General features: G+C 39.8%; 1 protein-coding gene across 1 annotated transcript in view; it reads right to left on the reverse strand.

Annotated features, from left to right (window-relative positions):
* The window catches only part of PAPPA2 (pappalysin 2), a 267,023-nt gene that overhangs the window by 122,965 nt on the left and 125,300 nt on the right, over positions 1–18,758 (reverse strand). The window contains 6 exon segments of the mRNA XM_038542421.1: positions 2,910–2,927; positions 2,929–3,057; positions 4,957–5,147; positions 8,796–8,887; positions 12,341–12,469; positions 15,417–15,906. Of these exon segments, the coding sequence (XP_038398349.1) occupies positions 2,910–2,927; positions 2,929–3,057; positions 4,957–5,147; positions 8,796–8,887; positions 12,341–12,469; positions 15,417–15,906 (1,049 nt within the window).

Consider the following 18,758-nt stretch of genomic DNA (forward strand, 5'->3'; position numbering starts at 1 on the left):
AAGAGAAGCCAAAATTTAACAATAGCATGAGTGAAAAAAATTTCTAGAGGTAGAAACATTACAAAGAAAATAAGAGAACATTATAGAAAACTTAATGCCAATAAACTCAAATTTTTAGGAAAAAAATGCACAAGTTACTTGAAAAACCCAATTTAAATAGAACTGACCAAGAAGTAATAGAAAACCCAAATTCTTCTACATTTGTTTTAAATTTTTAATTCGTAATTTAAATTTTTTTCTCAAAGAAAACACAGGATCAGATAGTTTCACTGATGAATAACTCCAAAATTAACAACAACCTTACATAACATATTCCATAGAACTAGGGGAAAAGAAACATTTTAGAAGTTGAACCTAGCCTTCATCATAAAACCTGATAAAACAGTAAAATAAAATTTAAAAAATAGGAGCCAAACTCTAATGAACAAAGGTGAAAAAAATAATTAACAGATTCACAGAATCCAAAACTATTGACAAAGGATTATATATCAACTCCCAGTTGTTATTCTTTTCCAGGTATGTAAGCTTAGTTTAACATTTAGAAGTTTATCAAAGTAAGCCAAGACTTTGACAGAACAGAAGACAACATCATATGATCAACTCAATAGATGTAGAAAAAGGATTTGATAAATTTTAACTCCCTTGTCTCAGAAAACTATAAAATGCCAAGAGAACTTAAGGAAGATCTAAGTCATTGAAGGAATGTTAGAAGACTCAATATTTTAAAGAAAAACTCTTCCCAAATTGACTTAAAGATTCATTAAAATCCTAATCAAAATTACATCAGGGTTTTTTTTTCCATATGTGGAAATGGAAGCTGATTCCAAAGTTTATATAAAAATTCAAAGGGCTAAGAACACCTAATGCAATCTGGAATAAAAGGAACAAAATTTTAGGACTTATATTATCCAATTTTAAGACTCCCTAAAAATGTACCATAAGTAAGAGTATAATACTGAAGCAAGAATATACAGACCAGTAAAACAAAATATAGAATCAATAAGCAGACCACAAAGATATTGCTAGTTGACTTATAACAAAGGTGCACATTGCAATACAGTGGGGAAAAGAAAATTTTAGTTTGAATAAGAGTGGTTCTGGGCAGCCCGGGTGGCTCAGCAGTTTAGCGCCACCTTCAGCCCAGGGTGTGATCCTGGAGACCCAGGATCGAGTCCCACATCGGGATCCCTGCATGAAGCCTGCTTCTCCCTCTGCCTGTCTCTCTCTCTCTCTCTCTGTTTCAAAATAAAAGAGTGGTTCTATATGTATTGCCTATCTATAGGGGAAAAATTCTTGATCTCTACCTCATACAATACATAAAGATTCCAGATGGTTTGTAGACCTACATATGGAAGGTAAAATAATAACATGTCTAAAAGATAATATAGGAAAGTATATCTTTGTGACAGGCAAAGATTTCTTAATAATGTGCATGAAAAGCACTTAACCATAAAGGGAAAGAAAGATAAACTGAATTTTTGTAAAACTTAGAAATTCTATTTATCTAAACATACCATAAAAAGTATGAAAAAGTAAGCCATGGTATTGGAACATACTAAATAACATAGAACAACAACAACAAAAAGATTACATTCAGAAACTTGTAAAGAAATCATATAAATGAAGAAGAGAATGACAGATAACCCAATACAAAATTGGGCAAAAGATTTGAATATGCCCTCCAGAAAAGAAAAGAAGAGAAGAGAAAAAGGATATACAAATGGCCAGTATACATTTAAAAGACCTTCCAACTCATTAGTCAACATGTAAATGCAACTGATACCACAGAGAGTACATTTTTATATGCCCAACAGAATGGCTATAATTAAGACTTGAAATATCAAGTATTGGTGAAAATGTGAAGCATTTGGAATACTCATAAGCCTCTGGTGGGAGTTTTTTTTTTTAAAAAGCTTTTATTTATTTATTCACAAGAGACACGGAGAAAGAGGCAGAGGCATAGGCAGAGGGAGAAACAGGCTCCATGTGGGGAGCCCAATGGGACTCATCCCAGGACTCTGGGATCATGACCTGAGCCAAAAGCAGACACTCAACCACTGAGCCACCCAGGTGTCCTTGGCAGGAGTTTAAATTAGTACAACCACTGTGGAAGCTTATTTGGAATTCTCTAGTAAAGCTTGTCATCTGCCTAACAATGATATAACAGTTCCAAATATACCCAACTGTTTATGTACGTTCACAAAAAAAAAAAATAGTACAGAAACATTTATAGCAGAACTATGTATAATACCACAGAAAAAGACTGGAAATAACCCAAATGTCCATCAATATGGATAAATAAATTGTGGTGATTTCAAACACTGGAATGCTACACAGCCATGGAAATGAACTCTACTGCTAAATGCAGCGGCATTCTCACAAACAAAACATTGATAAGAAAGAATGACACACAGAAGTACACATTAAAGTTTTTCACATAAAGTTCAAAACAGGCAATCTCTGGTGATAGAACTAAAAAGAGTAGATGCTTCTGTGGTATCATAACCAAGAAGAGCAATGAGAATATGACAGTGCTTTATGGGGTAAGTCACTGCTCTGTTTCTTGATCTGTGTGGTGGTTAGAGAGGATGTGAACTCTGTAAAAATGTGTTGATCTGTGCATTTCTGATGTTTATGCTTTTCCGGGTGGGTGTTACACTTTGAGAGATGGATTTGCTTACACAGAAAGAAGTCCAAAATTGAAAAAGAGGTGAAAATAAATTCAAAATGTTAAAGACTGATAAAAAGAAAATTTCCCAACAAGGCATTCCAATGTATCACTTTACACAGACACACACACACACACACATACACATGCGCGTGCACGCACACACGCAAGCACATGCACGCATACACACGTGCATATGCTCTATCCATGGTCTTCACAAAAAACCTTTTGGGTCACTTACTTTGAGCCAAATCTCATCCTTCTCTCTCCAGGCTCCCTTCCGTCTGCTCACTTCTTTTATCCTGCAGTCTATGTCCACTGGTGACACAGGGAAACCAGCCAGTAAGGGGATGGTGCTTTGGTGAACTTGGATGGTATGATGTGCAAATCTGAAATACAATTTCAATCAAAAATTAAAGGTGGAGGGTGAGAGATAGACAATGAAACTCTGTAGCTCAAAACCAAAGTTTTCCTCTGAGTGTTTGATGATTACTGGCAGAAAACTTTTCTCAGTGTCAAAGAATACTGTTAGCCTTAGGATATAACTTATCTGAGTAGAAAAACACACATGATAACTCTCAGCCCACCATCACCCCAAAGATCCTTCCCAAAGAACAGTCCTGGCACATTTCAGGCAACTGCCCCAGAATTAGCCATAGATGTCTGTCCAGGATGATGGTTGCATCCTTACCAGGCAGGATCCACCAGTCTTGAGAGTGAGGCTACTGAGTCAGGGAACCACTAAGCATTCAGCTGGGTTTAGAAGCCAAGGAACAGAAACTTTCTGTTCTGAAAATTTCTCCCATTTTACTTAAGGAAGACAGACAAGCTACAAGCCCCTTCAGGGAGCTGTTACTCAGAATCTTCCGATTTCCCTGGCTTCCTGTCCTTGGGCATCAAGCACTCATGAGAAAGATGCCAGATTTCACTGAAGAAGTGTGGCAGAGACGGCTACTTGCCTCCCCCATATCCATTTCCCCTTACTTTCTTATTAACAAACTCCAATTTTGTTCAAGATGGCAGTGAATCCAGTTATAAATGCTCATCTCCTCAGTCCTTTAAACTAAAGGTAATGAAGTGACCTGGATGTTACCAATGAGATGTTGGTGTAAGTCTGTAGTGTTAAACTTCCAGAAAAGCTGTCTTGATTTTCCCAATAAAAAGAGAAAGAAACAGCTAGTATATTCTTATTTCCCTGTGAACTTCCCCCATTTTCCTGCCTGAAGTGCTGACTTCGTGCCTGGAGGAGTCATCTTATGAGAAGGAGGAAGGAAGCTGCAAGCCAAGGATGGAAACTCTAGATGTCTCTAGACATCTCTACAAGATGTCTAGGTCCCTGAGCTTCTTGAACTAGAGCACCAGCCCTGGCTGGTTCTTCAATTTCCTCGGAGTGTCTGCTTAAGTATAAAATCTAGTGATTTCATCCTGGCCTAAGATACCTAGAGAGCTTACTCTCACTTCCACTGAAAGGACAGTATTGCTTATTGTTATGATGAATGAAGAGTTTAGTTGGCAATGGATGCATCTGGAATAATACTCTAAAGCCAAAGCCTTTAATCTTCTTTTCAGTATTCAACTATAATTCACAGAAGTCACTCCTTCAAGTCCTCAGAGGATCTCCTATTTATTTAGGTGGAGATTCATGGAAAACTATATACCTAAGGATTTGTTGTTAGTACTAATTCCAGAATTTCTTCAAGAATAACAATTCTTTAAATTGTTTTATACTTTGATCTATAATACATTTTATATTCCATTTTATCCTTATAATAAACCATTGAGTTAAATGCAGAAGTTATTACTATGACCCATTTTACATATGAGAAAATTGGGGCCCAGAGAGGTTAAGTGACAATTCACTTCATATTAATTATAGTAAAACCAGTGAATTCAGTATTGTAATCCAGGCATTCTGACTCTTTACTACTACTTTTTATTCTTTTAAAATAAATCCTTCCATACACAATGCCCAAGTGTAATTTTTTATATTTGTACATCTGAGGTTAATTTTGAGATGCTCTGTATCCCTTGGAATCAGCTACTGCATAGCCAAAGTCTCCTAGATGAAAACTAGTTTGAGTAAGTGGCGTAAGGGGGTGAGGGTGGGGGTGAGACCTGATTGCCAGCCTAGAAGTGTTTTATTTAATGTTACCTTATTTTGAGTTCAGTAGGAACTAAATCTGATGTCAAAGACAGGAGAGAAATGTAAGACCCCATAAAGCATCTCAGAGAGAGAGTCACTTGACAATTCTGCTCAGCCTTAACTCAATGCTTCTGGCTTGATTTACCATGGAATGAGGTTCTCCAGTTACTAAGGAAGCAGGACACTTCTTGTCTTCATGAGACGAGTAAGCTTGGGTGGCCCACTGATCCAGGTATCCTTCAGGAGTATGGAGGCCACAGTCCATGATGCTGGTTTCCTTCTCAAAAGGTTCACATATCCCATCTCCCTCATATATGTAACATAGGCTTGGCTCCCCTGCCAAGAAAATTGTGTAATGTTTGAAAAGTGTTGTTATATATGTCATGTAAAAATCATCACATTTTTTCTCTAGTCCGTGAAAAAGACTCCTGCTATTGCCAGCTAATCAGTCTAATGCTGACCCCAAACATGCAGACAACACACACACACATACACACACACACCCTTAAGGAAGAAGGATTCTTTTTCGTGGGGAGAGGAGTAGAATCCATCTATATAATAAAAGGTATAGAAAGGGGTGGGATCTGTGAACAAAGAATAGGGAGAAAAAAGTAGGCTGGAGGTAGAAAGAAATTTTAAGGCATCACTGAGCAAGATCCTAACGGAAGGAGATAAAAGAGCAGTGGGTAAAAGAAGAAAGAGAAATTAAAGAAACAGTATGACATGTTAGGCACCTGGATCCCCCTCATGGTCTTTGAAATACTGAAGTACTTTTTTTAAGATTATATTTATTTGTTCATGAAAGACACACAGAGAGAGGCAGAGACATAGGCAGAGGAAGAAGCAGGCTCCCTGCAGGGAGCCTGATGCGGGACTCGATCCCGGGTCCCTGGGATCATGCCCAGAGCCAAAGGCAGATGCTCAACCACTGAGCCACCCAGATATCCCAAAATATACTTGAGGGATTTGCTTCCAATTACTCTTTGTGGCTGAACTGTTTCTTCAATTAACTGTGCCACTGCTCTGAAACAGACAATATGGGCCCTGGGTTTCCAAGGCTCATTCCAAGGTCTTCTTTCCTTTAGTCTTAACAACAACCATGTGGGGGGTGCATTTTTTGCTTGTGTCACACATGGGAAACATTTTGTGAAAGGTCCCTTGATACATAAGCAATAGCACTTGGATTTGAGCCAGGTCCACTGAAGGCAGGTTCGGTAGGGTCTCTATCAAGCTGAGGCAGAGGCACTGTCTTCAAGAGCAATCAAGTGAGGCATGAGTCTACACACAAACCTGCTGGAGTACTGGGAAGTGAGCTGATATTCCCTGGACAAGTCCCACACGTGCTCAGAGGCTAACTCCTCCTAAGTGAACAGTACAAACTATAGATATGTAACTAGCTTTCTTCGAGGCTGGAAAGCTAAGGTGCAGTCAGAAACCCATTATTAAGTCCTACTGTGATGTAGGATAATTAACCTTCATAGTACCTACCCCTACTTAAAATAATAGGACATAAAAATAATAGCAAGATTTGAAAGTCAATCAACATATAGGTACATATTCAGTACTGTCATTACTAAAATGCACTATTACTATACCATTCTTGTTATTTTTCTTTCTTCATAATACCACAGCGATGTTGAAGCAATTTTTCTGTGGCTCATCAACATGTAGCTACTAATTATTTTCCTTCATAATTTCTTCCAGCCTAAGATGCTTCCGTGGTATAAATCTGTCTCTACTTGCCAAGAATAAGCCGAAGATCCTAGGACTTGGTTCTAAGCCCATTTTGGGTTTTAAACTCCTACAGTCCATCAGACCTGTGGCCTTCCCAAATCATTTCCCTAAAGTTAATATATATGTATTTGGAATGACTTTTTTTCTCTCTCTTATACATATGCACATGTATGTATACATACATGTACATAAATATGTGTGTTTTATATGTGTTTGCATGTATATATATACATATATTTTATAATGTGGATATATATTTTTTGTTTCTCTATAAACATGAATATTTCTTCTTGCTTCTTCTATTTGTTTTTGTACCATGGACTTAAAATTTTTGCCTCTGTTTTTTCACATTCATCTAAAAATAACAGACGACTTTTACAACACATTTCCCAAAGTTTCCTTTAAACCTAATCTTTTTTTAAGTTTACTTATTTGTTTTAGAGAGAGAGAGAGCATACATGAGCTAGGGGAGGCACAAGGGGTGAGGGAGAGAGAGAGAAGCAGACTCCCTGCTGAGGGTGGAGCCCAATGAGGGACTTGATCTTACAACCCTGAGGTCATGACCTAAGCCAAAATCAAGAGTCAGATGCTTAACTGACTGAGCCACACAGACACCCTTCTAATCTTTTGAGAAATAATGAAATATATGTTTAGCGTACTAGTAGCTTATTATACAATGAAACAGAGGTCTAACTGTGGAATAGGTCATTTTAGTCTTATCCTGTAAAATTAAAATAATTTAGATATAGTCTTACTGGATTTGGAGGCTAAGGAAATATGAGCCAAATTTAATGGAATCAAATGTGTTAGAAACAAAGCAAGGTGTGCTCTTAAGTTAAATGAGGCTTGAGATATACTGGAGAAAACACAGCATTTGGAGAATATATGTGTACATGTATATGTGTGTGTATTCAACATGAGTCCATTATGTTAGCAAAACAACAACAACTCAGTGCAAACAGAGGTAGCATTAACAAATACTTGTGTACAGAGGAGGGGAGTTAATCAGTTCAGTGCATTCTGTACAGCCAGACCACATCTGGAGTATTGAATTCCTTTCTGGGCATTGACCACACGAAACATGCCAGGTTAGGGTAAATAGGAAAGGGTCTGGAAACCTAATCACACGAGGGGATGTTTGGATTGGAAAGGAGAATAATGGGGAGGCATTTCAAATATCTGAATGGTAGTCAAATAAAACAGGGAAAAGAATTATCCTCTGTAGTTTCATAGCAAGGAAAAAGCGCTTGATTAAGCATTAGGAAGCTGAGCTCCAGGGCCGGCCTTGCAGAGCTTTGTTGTATGCCCGTGGATGAGTCACTACAATGATTTAAGCCTCAATTTCCAAACTAGAAAAGAGGGGAAGAATTGTATAACAGATAAAACCATTTTTAAGTAGAATTGTGCATTTCAACATATGTCCTTCATTGCTAGAAGTATGTAAGCAGAAGCTAGAAGCCCCTCTCTCAAGAACTGGCAGAAGAAATTTCTATATGGGAAGGAAGCTAGACTCCAAATCGCTGGTAGACTGTACATGTGAAGGGATCAGGGTGTCTTTCAGACTCATGGTACATGGCAAGTACTGAATATGTTTTATCAGATGGATGGATAGAAGACTACTAAGATTCTATAATTTTATGATTCTGCTCTAGATAGCAGGGCCTTTGTGTGCTACATGTAGTATTTAACACCTTAATAAATTATATATAATTATAATCCCATCCTATTTTACCTTGAGATTTAGAGGCATTAAAATCTTTTTCAATGCACTGCTCTTTAAAATAACTTTGGCGAATGGTTATGTTCCACAGAAACACTGCAATGTATGCAGATGGTAATTAAAAAAACAATCTACATGTAAGAAGCCTACTGATGATGTCTTTAACCAGAATTGGGAGAAGTGTTCTGGACAGCTTTCCTGTGTGACAAGAATCCAAAGGCAAAGCCACCTAGTGATAATTTATTACTAGTGATTTTCCAGGATTAAGCAGTGTTAGGACCCTCTGTCATCTGTCATGATCTTATCTATTAAACACAGCCACCAAGAGATACCTTGCACTCCCTTTGGCTTTGAATGCTTCCTATGCTGATTTTTTATGTAGAACCTCTACAATTGTGTAGACACATCAAACATCATTGTGTGATTAGCATCCCACTATGTGTTTATAGGATATCAAAAGCTCATGGAAAGAAGACACAGAGACACCTGCAGAAACAGGACCTAAGCCTAGAGGGCGCTCCTCAATGCACCTGCACAGTGGAAGCCTTCCTCTAGCTGGCAAGCCCTTGAGCAGCCATCTCCGCTCAGAAGGTCCCCATCATCACACTCTTCTCCCAGGCTCCTGGAAGGAAAAAATATACATTCTTATATGCATACATATATGAAATAATTTGTCTTGTTTAGTTACTATTATTTTAAATTCTTAAAATTCCCAATTGTATATTAAGAAGTACAAGTTGGAGAAAAGCAAGAGTTAAAAAAAATGCTTTTACAGAAGAAGTAGCTCATGGCTCAGAAACATCTAGGAGATTCATGAGGGTCCTGCCAGTGTTTCTGGTAGATGGCATTAAGGTAGAAAACACATACCAGCCCTACGATGAGTGAGCTGCTTTGGTGAGGATAAAGCTACCTGTCTATGCGAGATTCTGTTTTCTATTCATGTTTACTGTTTTCACTGCTTTATTCTATCTAGATGTGGTTGTTGTTGAAGTTAGGGTTTTGTAGCTCCTGTTTTATATACCAAGGAATCAGCAGCCTGATTGTTGCTTGGTCTCAGTCCTGAGCAAAACTAAGGCTCGTTCCTGGTCCTCACTCCCTACCACTACGTGGTGGCAGCTATCACATATTGCAGGAGAGAAATGAATAGTGGGAGAAGAAATGGTCATTGTTTTGTTTTGAACCTCAAATCCTGACACAGCTGATGACTAATTGGATTAGGGTGAGAGAGTCACTTTAGACCAAGGACTACAGGAAGCATGTTATGGGAACAAAATTGGTAATAGATGTGGCTGATGTAAAATGGATTGAGGGTTAGAGTGGCCCAGTTGGTTGAGCATCTGACTCTTGATTTCACCTCAGGTCTTGATCTCTGGGTCATGGGAACAAGCCCTGGATTGGGTTTCATGCTCAGCAGAGAGTCTGCTGGAGACCCTCTCCCTCTCCTTCTCCCCTTCCACTGCTCACACTCGAGCACTCTCTCTTTCTCTCTCTCAAATAAACAAATCTTTTAAAAAATGGGTTTATGGTTACCATTTTTTTTCTTCTTGACATTGCACCATGTCCAAAATGGACGCATATTTTAACTCAAGTAGATAAAGACCTAGGAAATACTAATAGCTCTAACCACTGTTTAAAGTATACCTCTTCACAGGGATGGAGTAAAGATTAAGTAATTACATATGAAGATGCTTTAAAATGAATTAAAAGCATGCTATAAATGTAATTACATAATAATATTTTAAATGGTAGGATGTAAATGGAGAGAAGATAACAGAGATATGAAAAACATGAGTGAAGAAATTAAGGATACTTCAAATTCATTTTTATTTTGAAGATAATCTTAACGGCAAATATAAGCATGTTTTATATTATCTCATGCACAGCTGCCCAGTAGAAACATGAGAGCAATGCATATCATTTTAAATTTTCTAGTAGTCACATTTAAAAAAAACAGGTGAAGTTAGTTTTAATAATACATTTCATCTAACCCAACGCATCTAAAATACTGTCATTTTAGTATGTAATCAGTATAAAAATTATTAGTGAAGCATGTCACATTCTTTTTTATGCATCCTACATCTTCGAAACCTGCTGTGAAAAAAAAAAAAGAAACCTGATGTGTTTTTTCACTTACAACACATGAGTTTAAACACTTGATCTGTATTTAGATTCACCTACCCAAGTTCTTCCAAAAATACTTAAAAGTTTTCTGATAACTGAATCAAGTTTTTAAATTGAATTTAAATTACTTAAAATTAAATAAAATTCAGTTTCTTAGCTGCATTTGCCACATTTCAAAGGCCTGACAGCACATGTGGCTGAGACATCCCACACTGGACAGATTGAGATGATCACTTCCTCGTGAACATAAGTCCCCAGTTCAGGGTCTCCTACCATGTTTGTTTTGATAGTCTTATTATAGTGTTACCCAACATGACAAAAAAATTATTAAAACTAGAGTCTCAGCATGACTTCTTCGGGATTTGAGATTGAATCTATATGTTTCTCAAGTTTAAAACAGTGGATTAAACAATTCATATCTCTCTTTGTATGTATAATGGAGGGCCTCCGGCTGAGCAAAGCTGCAATTCATAGATCCCTTCCCACTGGATGGCAGAACCAAGTATGGCACTTTGCAGAGAGGGAATACAGAAGTATTATGCAGAAGTATAAAGGAGTGCTTGAAGGAGGAATCTTGTGAGGCCCACTAGCCAAGCAGCTGCTGCTTCAGGTGAAGCTGTTTCAAGGCACAGGAGAAAACGTGCTAGAGCAACTTAGGAAGACAGCTCTTCACCCTTTGCTGCCCCAGACCTCCAAGCGAGATGGCATCCTGGGGCCTCAAGGAAGCCACCAACAGAGAAGTGCTGTAAGAGATACTGTAACATGGGGCAGAGTGTTTTGCTCAAGGAGGGCTCTGGCTGGGTAGTAATGGTAACCAAGCCCCACAGACACTGTAAGTGGCAGCTTGCAGACTTAGAATGAGGCAACTGGAGCAAAGACAGCACCAACAGCAGCCAGAGTTATTCTGTGTGCCTGGGAGGCAGCCCCAATTGAATGAGGGGGCTGGAAAGCTGAGCCTGCATTAGGAAGAAGTTGGAAGCCAACTAGCCAGGTCTGGGTGTTAACAAGGTTTGGCTTAAACCACAAGTTAAAAATCTTAGAAGATCAAGAGACTCAGCAGTGTTTATTGATTGTTAAGTGATGGAGGGGAATCCCAAGAAAGGCTACAGAATTCTTTCTATTGGGGCTTCAGGATATTATGTATTTTCACCTAGTCTGGGAAATCAAAAGTATGCCATCTTATTAGGATGCAGAATCGAAGATAATCAGCATGCCTGGCCATCCAGCCTCCTACCCCTACAGCTCTATATAACTAATGTATTAGGAGAGATGAGCATTCAGGATAGATGAGTATAGGGTGACTGGTGGGACATGGGAGTTTTCAGGGCTAGATTTGGGAAAGTCCCAGATAAACCAGAGTGAATTAGTCACCTAGGCTGATAGCACAAAGGGCAACAGAAAAAGGGAACATGGTATGTTCAAAAGCCAAAGTAGTAATTTCATCTTTACCTTGGTGGTTTTACAGAATGGATGTAAATTCCATCACAGTCAGGTCTTCCAGGGGCCACATGAGCCAGTGAAGCTCAGAAAGCTATACTGGCTTTCCTCAGGTCACACAGTGTTAGTAGCATAAGATAGGCCACTGATCCAAAAGATGCTCTCCTATCGTCCTTATCATCATTTGACAAGTAACCTTCTCCCCTATAAACTCCTTCCCTTAATCACTGCCCAGCAGTTGTTGTTCTCTGAAACTTTAAGACCCGCCCCCTACCCTGAATCAGCCCCAATATCTCAATACTCCGTGGTGAGCTCTAAATAAAAGTGAGCTTCTCCTTAACTAAGATGTGTGTGACCTCTCAGGATCACTACCTGGTCCTAGATTTTGTTTAATGCTAGAATCACACAATGCCTCCCAATTTCCTGAACAAGTCAAACTAAAACTCAAGATTAACACTCCTGGTCAGAGCAGGGCAGGGCATTCTTGCTCACACATTCCCATGCACCTGATACTCACCCTGACACCTTCCCATCTCCACAATAAGGAGCTCCATGGATGTGGTTCAGCGGAGGTGAAGCTTCTCCTAGTTCTGTTTCAGCTTCAGCTTGAACCTGGTATCGATACATCTGTCCAGGTGTGACCTCCCTGTGGAAACCAATGAGCCATGACCACCACATCCAGAAAGCGAGATGTTGCCCTGGGTCCTTTGCAGATGGCTTGCAGGAGTTTAAAAGATATTTATGGGGAACATAAATGTTAAACATATGCCACGTATTGTGAAACAAAGATCAGGGCACAGTCTGACACAGCAGCAAAATGTCTGAAAGCCTATTGGTCTCCATGTTCCTAGTACATTCCACGGAGTGATTGTGCCATAAATACTGGCTGAAGTACCACTGAATTAATGAATAGTCCTGAAAAATCTAGGAGGACTGCATGTCAAGTATACCTTTATTGTGTTAAAAAGAACAACAAGTAGTGATTGGAAAACTGGTCTTCTGTATCTTTGAAGTAATCAAAGAAACTGAAGAGGAAAGCTTCAGGGTTTGGGCACAGAAAGCCCTTCCTGGGTCTGCGGATCACAGTTTTCTTGTCTTTCAAGAGAATTCTTACCTTAAAGAACTTAGAAGGAAGGATGAATGCTCTCCCAGAAGGAGGTGAGAACATCTTCCACCATCATTTTGGGGTGGGGTGCCAGAAATCCTATAGCTAGAAATAGGTTAGAGTGTTCCCCACCTCTAAGGCTGCCAAAATGCATCAGTGCCAGGAGTGGAGTTTTACTGGTTGACATTAGAGATGGAAGGAGTTTATCAGACTCCCTCGAGAACCCAAGTGTACTGATCAGGTGGAGAGCAGGAAAGAGTGGACATTTAGGTGGGATCAGGGGCTCAAGAGGGGAGCTGCTGTGGCCAAAAACAGATTCTGTCCCCTTTCCCTCATCTGGTGCCTGCCCTTATTGGAAAACAATTGGCAAAGTCAAGTTAGAATGGAGGTGACTTAGGAGGACAGGATCTCAAAGGGTTTCGGGGACTGCCCTGATGGCCACAAGAAATCTCTTGCTCCCACCCTCTCTTCTTCAACAGATTCTTCAACTCAGCCACAAAGCCTGCACCCCTCTCGCTTGATGCTGCAACCGGCAAATGGGAAATATCATGGGGCTTCAAAAACATCTTCAAAAATCTCTGTACTGGCTTTTGTTATTTTAATAGGAAAGGCACCTAAATATTAATTAAAGACTTTCATATTTCCATATCAGCTTTCTTTTGGAAAGCAATCTTTTCACAAGAGTGCCAGATTATTTCAAAAGTAAAACAAATTTTATATCCCAATCAGTTCTGATGGCTTCCCTCTGCAGGGTGGTTTCTATAGACTTCTCATCCAGCCACACACAAAAGTCTTACACTGCCCTGCGGCTGGGAAAGGATTGGACAGTAGTGTCAAAATGTGTTGACACTTCTTGTGGAGAAAACTCAGCAGCAGGCAGCTCCAACCTTCAATGATCTGGGTTTATAAAAGGAAATTGGATTTTAATCTTGTGTCCTCCACGACTAGCACTGTTCAACCAAATTAAGGTTAACCCTTAGTTTTCTCATCCATAACATGAGATATTATTGACCTTAAATATTCTGTGTGTGTATGTGTCTGAGTGATATGTGGATAGCATGTTAGATGCCAAATATCATTTTAACTGCCTTATTAGAGAAGCTTGAAAACTAATTTTTACTTTTAAATCTGTCCTGTGATCTCTCCTTTCACTTGCATTAGCTTTGCATCCATTTCATTGTCTTCTAGATCTAGTGCAGAGAGCAAGTATGAAAAGAAAAATGTAGTAAAGCTCAAGGTGAACAATGTCCTCTACTTGCGTGTTGCTGCGGTAGACTCCCCGGTTTCACGCCCCTCAGCAATGTGACTTTGCTGCTCCTCCCACCAAGAGATGGAGTCCATTTTGCTACCCATTCAATTGGGAATCGGCTACGTGATTTGCTTTGGCTAGTGGAACATCATCATGAGTAAGGTAATGCCCTCCCTGCTGCTGGAGCCCTGCCACCACTACAGGAACCAGAACAAGCCCACCCTGGAAGATCCAAGAAGGGCGTTGGTGTGAAGGCTACCAGGGAATGAGAAGTCATCTGGAAAGAAGCCTTCATCTTCCCAGTCACTCCAGCCATGTACCCTAGTGTGTACATGAGCTTGCCCTGGCCATATCAGTCCAGATGAGAGCACCTAGCCAGTCCACAGAATCATTAAAAAAAAAAAAAAAAAAGTTTGTCAGTTTAACCCACTTCATTTTGTGATTATTTCCAATGCAGCAAAAACTAATATTGTCCTGCCGATAAAACTTCCGTCTTACCCCAAGTTGTGCCCTCAGGGCAGTCTCTGAAACTTTTGAAGTGGGAGTAATTTGCTTTTGGGGATACCAACCTCCTATGTTACACCTGGAACTCTTTTGAGCCAGTGATCTTACCTTAGTCTGTATCCCCACCACCAAGCACACAGAGTCAAGAACACAGCGGAACTCACAACATGGGGAAGGAACAGAAGAAAGAAAGAGAAAGAGGAGGGTTGGAAGAGAGAGAGAGGGAAAGAGGCAGGAGAAAAGGAGGGAAGTGTGAAACACACAAAAGGAATGAGTCTCAAAATGAAGAAGTGTCTGCAGGAGTCTTGGCTTCCTTGCATAGCTACAGAAGACTCGACTACAATCTTCAAATGTTAGAGGAGCTGTGGCAGATTATCCAAAAGTAACAAGGAATCAAAATTTAAACTGTTTCATCAGATAGAAATGGACTATGACCAACTTATTTGTGGCAAATATTTTCAGTCCAGCAAAAGCACTCATGTAAGAACCTCTTTTTTTTTTCTATAATCCTAATGATGGCAACATGAGTCAGAACACCCACTGGCCCCTTTCTGGGGAATATTTTTCTTCATCTCAGATATGCTGCCTTAGAATAAAAAATCTTCTCTGAGATTCTGAACATTTCTCTAACTAAAGGCATGTCAGAATGAAAAAAAGTGAGAAAAGGGAAAGCATAACCCACTCCCAGAACCCCAGGAAGCCCCATGGTTTAAAGAGCTCTACTGCCCAACTTACACATCCATGAACTTCCTGTGAGGATTTGTCACCACCATGGGTAAGCCATTGGCAAATGGGGGCTCACGAAGAACCTGGTACTTCACAGGCCTGCATCCAGAACACAAGGGACTATGGGGCTGGGAAGTCAGCAGAGCTGCATCAATTTCCATCCGCTCATCAAAGGTGTAGACCTTCACCCCCGAGACCTTCCCATCAACATGCAGTTTGATAGTGAGTGGGGTGTCACAGAAAGTATCTAAGGGGCCCAGGTGCACAGAATCCTGGTGTTCCAGCAAGATCTCTGTGTCAAAAAGTGCCTGGGAGGAGTCCATGGAGAGGTAGGTGACCCAGAGGGTAAGGGTGTCAGCTTGGACTGGGTGCTGGAAGAGCAGCTCCAGGCTACAGCCTTCCGCAGGGCAGGGCACCGTCATGTTCATGTGGTACAGGTGGAGCTCTGGACTCCAGGCCTGCAAGCTTGGCTCACAGGGCTGGTCCACATCTGGAGGCCCTGGAGGAGAGCAAAGAAAGAAAGATACATTAGGAGTTCCCATTAAGTCTGAAAATGAGTAGCTCATATGAGCCACCAGAAAGAAGAATGAGGCAGAGAGCTTTGAGCTAATGCCTACAGAAGTTGGTCAACTTAGTGGGCTAGATCCTAAGGACTACTGAGGACAAAGTTATAATGATGTAAAAGTACTATGTATATGCTCCATAGCCCCTCCACATGATGCCTTTAACAAGAGAAGTCCAGCAAGGCATTAAGAATGGAGTGAAAAAAAAAAAAAAAAAAAGAGAGAGAGAGAATGGAGTGGCCCAGATCCCTTGTGGAAACATGAGGCTGCTGCAAGAGAAGGTAGGCCATGTCCTTCAAGAGTCCTTGAGCAGAGGAGAATTATTTCTATTTAGTTTATCAATAATTTATGATAAACTCATGCTTCTGAAACCCCGTTTTACTTATTCATAAGGCCAATGTTGGTTTCAGTGTGTCACTGCGTTCTATTTAACTAGGCTCTTGGTACAACTCTTTTAATTCCCTAAGTGATCTTAGCAGTCCTTCCAACTGATTGTTATCCAAATTTTAAAACCATATCTTGAAATTTTCCTGTTCAGGTATGTGTGAGCAGTTAGGTCACTGCACAGAGGCAACTGCAGGTAGAAAATAGAGACATGTATTCTTGAGCGGGGGTTGGGGGGAATGGACACTCAGTAGCTAAGTAAAAATGGGATGGTAAAAAATCAAATATTGCAACTATATTAAGGTCAATTCCGTGGAAATATATATAAGTGGTCTTCTTTCATACCACATAAGGGGAATTTGAGAAAGAAGTGCTGAATTAGGAATCAGCAGAGTTACACTCTGATAGGTGTTGTGCCATTATACTGTGTGACCTTGGCAAGTCTTTATAAAGCCTTGATTTCCTCACTTATGAAATAAGCACTATTTAACCCATGGCTTACTAGGTTAGTATAGAAGATCTATACAAATGTTCCCTGGGAACATTTGCAAACTACATTTGCAAAAGTAGAATTATTTAGCCCTTTCGAATTTGGAAAATAAAGAATGTTTCAAAGCCCAGAGGAAACAAGTTCAAATGTGCATGTATGTGTGTATATGTGTATTACATCTGGCCTTATCATCTGCCTATACTGTGAATCTATTCATTTATTTATATTCATCCGTTCAACAAAACTTGACTTTGTAACTCTTTCGCACCTAGCACTGACCTAGGTATTGGATATAGGGTAGCAAACAAGAAAGATAAAGGTCCCACCATTATAATGCTTATGGTAGGGTGATAGATACAAAACTAAATAGATAAAGTGGTAATGGCATCTTTAAAGAAAAATGAAGAAGGATAAAGGACTAGAGAATGATGGGGTGGGGCTAGGGACTCTTTTGGATAATAGAGATAGGGAAGTTATCTCCAGAAAGATGATATTTATGCAGGGAATGTGTCTGGTTCAATTTCCTATTCCTCATAGCATTTTAGAAAGTAGTTGGTGTTAATTAAGTGTCATTAAGCATATGTTGACCATATCTGTAAATCTATGTGTTTGTGCACACTCTGCTGGGGATTCAATCATTTTCATTGTGTATATTTTAAATGACTAGGTTCTCCATCTTTCCAAAGCAAAGGAAGACTAGTATTTCTTAGCAGTATTTTCCAATAGTCATCTCCAAAACTAGAGTAAAAACCCTTGGAAGCCAACTCTACTGTGGTGCTGTCTCAGAAAGTTTTTATCACAATCTCACATTAAGACATGAAGCAGAGGCCTAGGATGTTGACTGGTTTGCCTCAAGATACAAGAATTAGAACCCAGAACTTCTAATTCCTTTCACCTCTACCACATAACTTTAAATTTTGCCAAGAATTAAAAAGAGAAGTGCAGGGCCAGGGAGTTGAATGGGCATTAAAACTAGCACAAGGCAATTTGTTTGCCACAGAAATGGCATTTTATGAAATGTCGACCTCTACATGAGTCCAACATAATACCAATGTGAATTTTATAGTCATTTTCCATTCTTCCTTGAAAACTCTCATTTGAAAAAAGTTCCATCTGGTCAATCAAAATCAAGTACATTGTCTCTCTCCCAATTTCTCCTGTAAGTGGGAGCTCAAGGGGACATTTTATAGACACTGTTGACTCTAAAACCAATGTCCTCCCTTTTTTGGTCAGAGTCAGGACTGCAAACTAACTCAAATAGGACTGTGTCCAACGCATCTAAGTAGTTTTTAGGATCTTAATAAATACAAGAAAAAGATGATAACTAGGTAAACATTAAAGATGGTGGTGATGGAAGAAACTAAGCCATTCAACAGAAGGTACTAAAACTCGCAACAGTATTTTCTGGACTTGAACCGGAATGACATTCAGCTACAATTTGTTCTAGAAGCCTCGATATACATATGAGGGAATATTAAATGAGAAGTAGGGTGAGGAGCAGGGAAAGGGACAGCTAAAAACATTTTCCCCCTCCTAGAGCCTAACTAAGATCACATCCAAAGCACAACCAGTACTCATGATTAAGAGACTCGTAAAATAACGTAAATGAGAACGATGAGTCTGGAACACCTAGTCCACCCCATCCCCATCCAGACCAGTTTGGGCTGTGTGTGCATCAGCGTTCCCTGCAATGTGTTCTCTATTACTCTCCCGATAGAGATCAGCTTACATTGTTATGTGGCAAGGCTGCTCCATGGGCTGGTAGGTGTGTGTAACACTGAAGGTCTGAACTCTCACCCTGAAGCCACCCCCTGAACTCTGCTGTCTTCTCCATCCCTCTGTCCTCTATGCTGACCTCTGCTTCACCACAGCCATTGGGCCCCCATGCTAATCACATGTGGGACATACAAGGGT

Source organism: Canis lupus, chromosome 7, assembly GCF_011100685.1.
Source record: "Canis lupus familiaris isolate Mischka breed German Shepherd chromosome 7, alternate assembly UU_Cfam_GSD_1.0, whole genome shotgun sequence".
Lineage (NCBI taxonomy): Eukaryota > Metazoa > Chordata > Mammalia > Carnivora > Canidae > Canis > Canis lupus.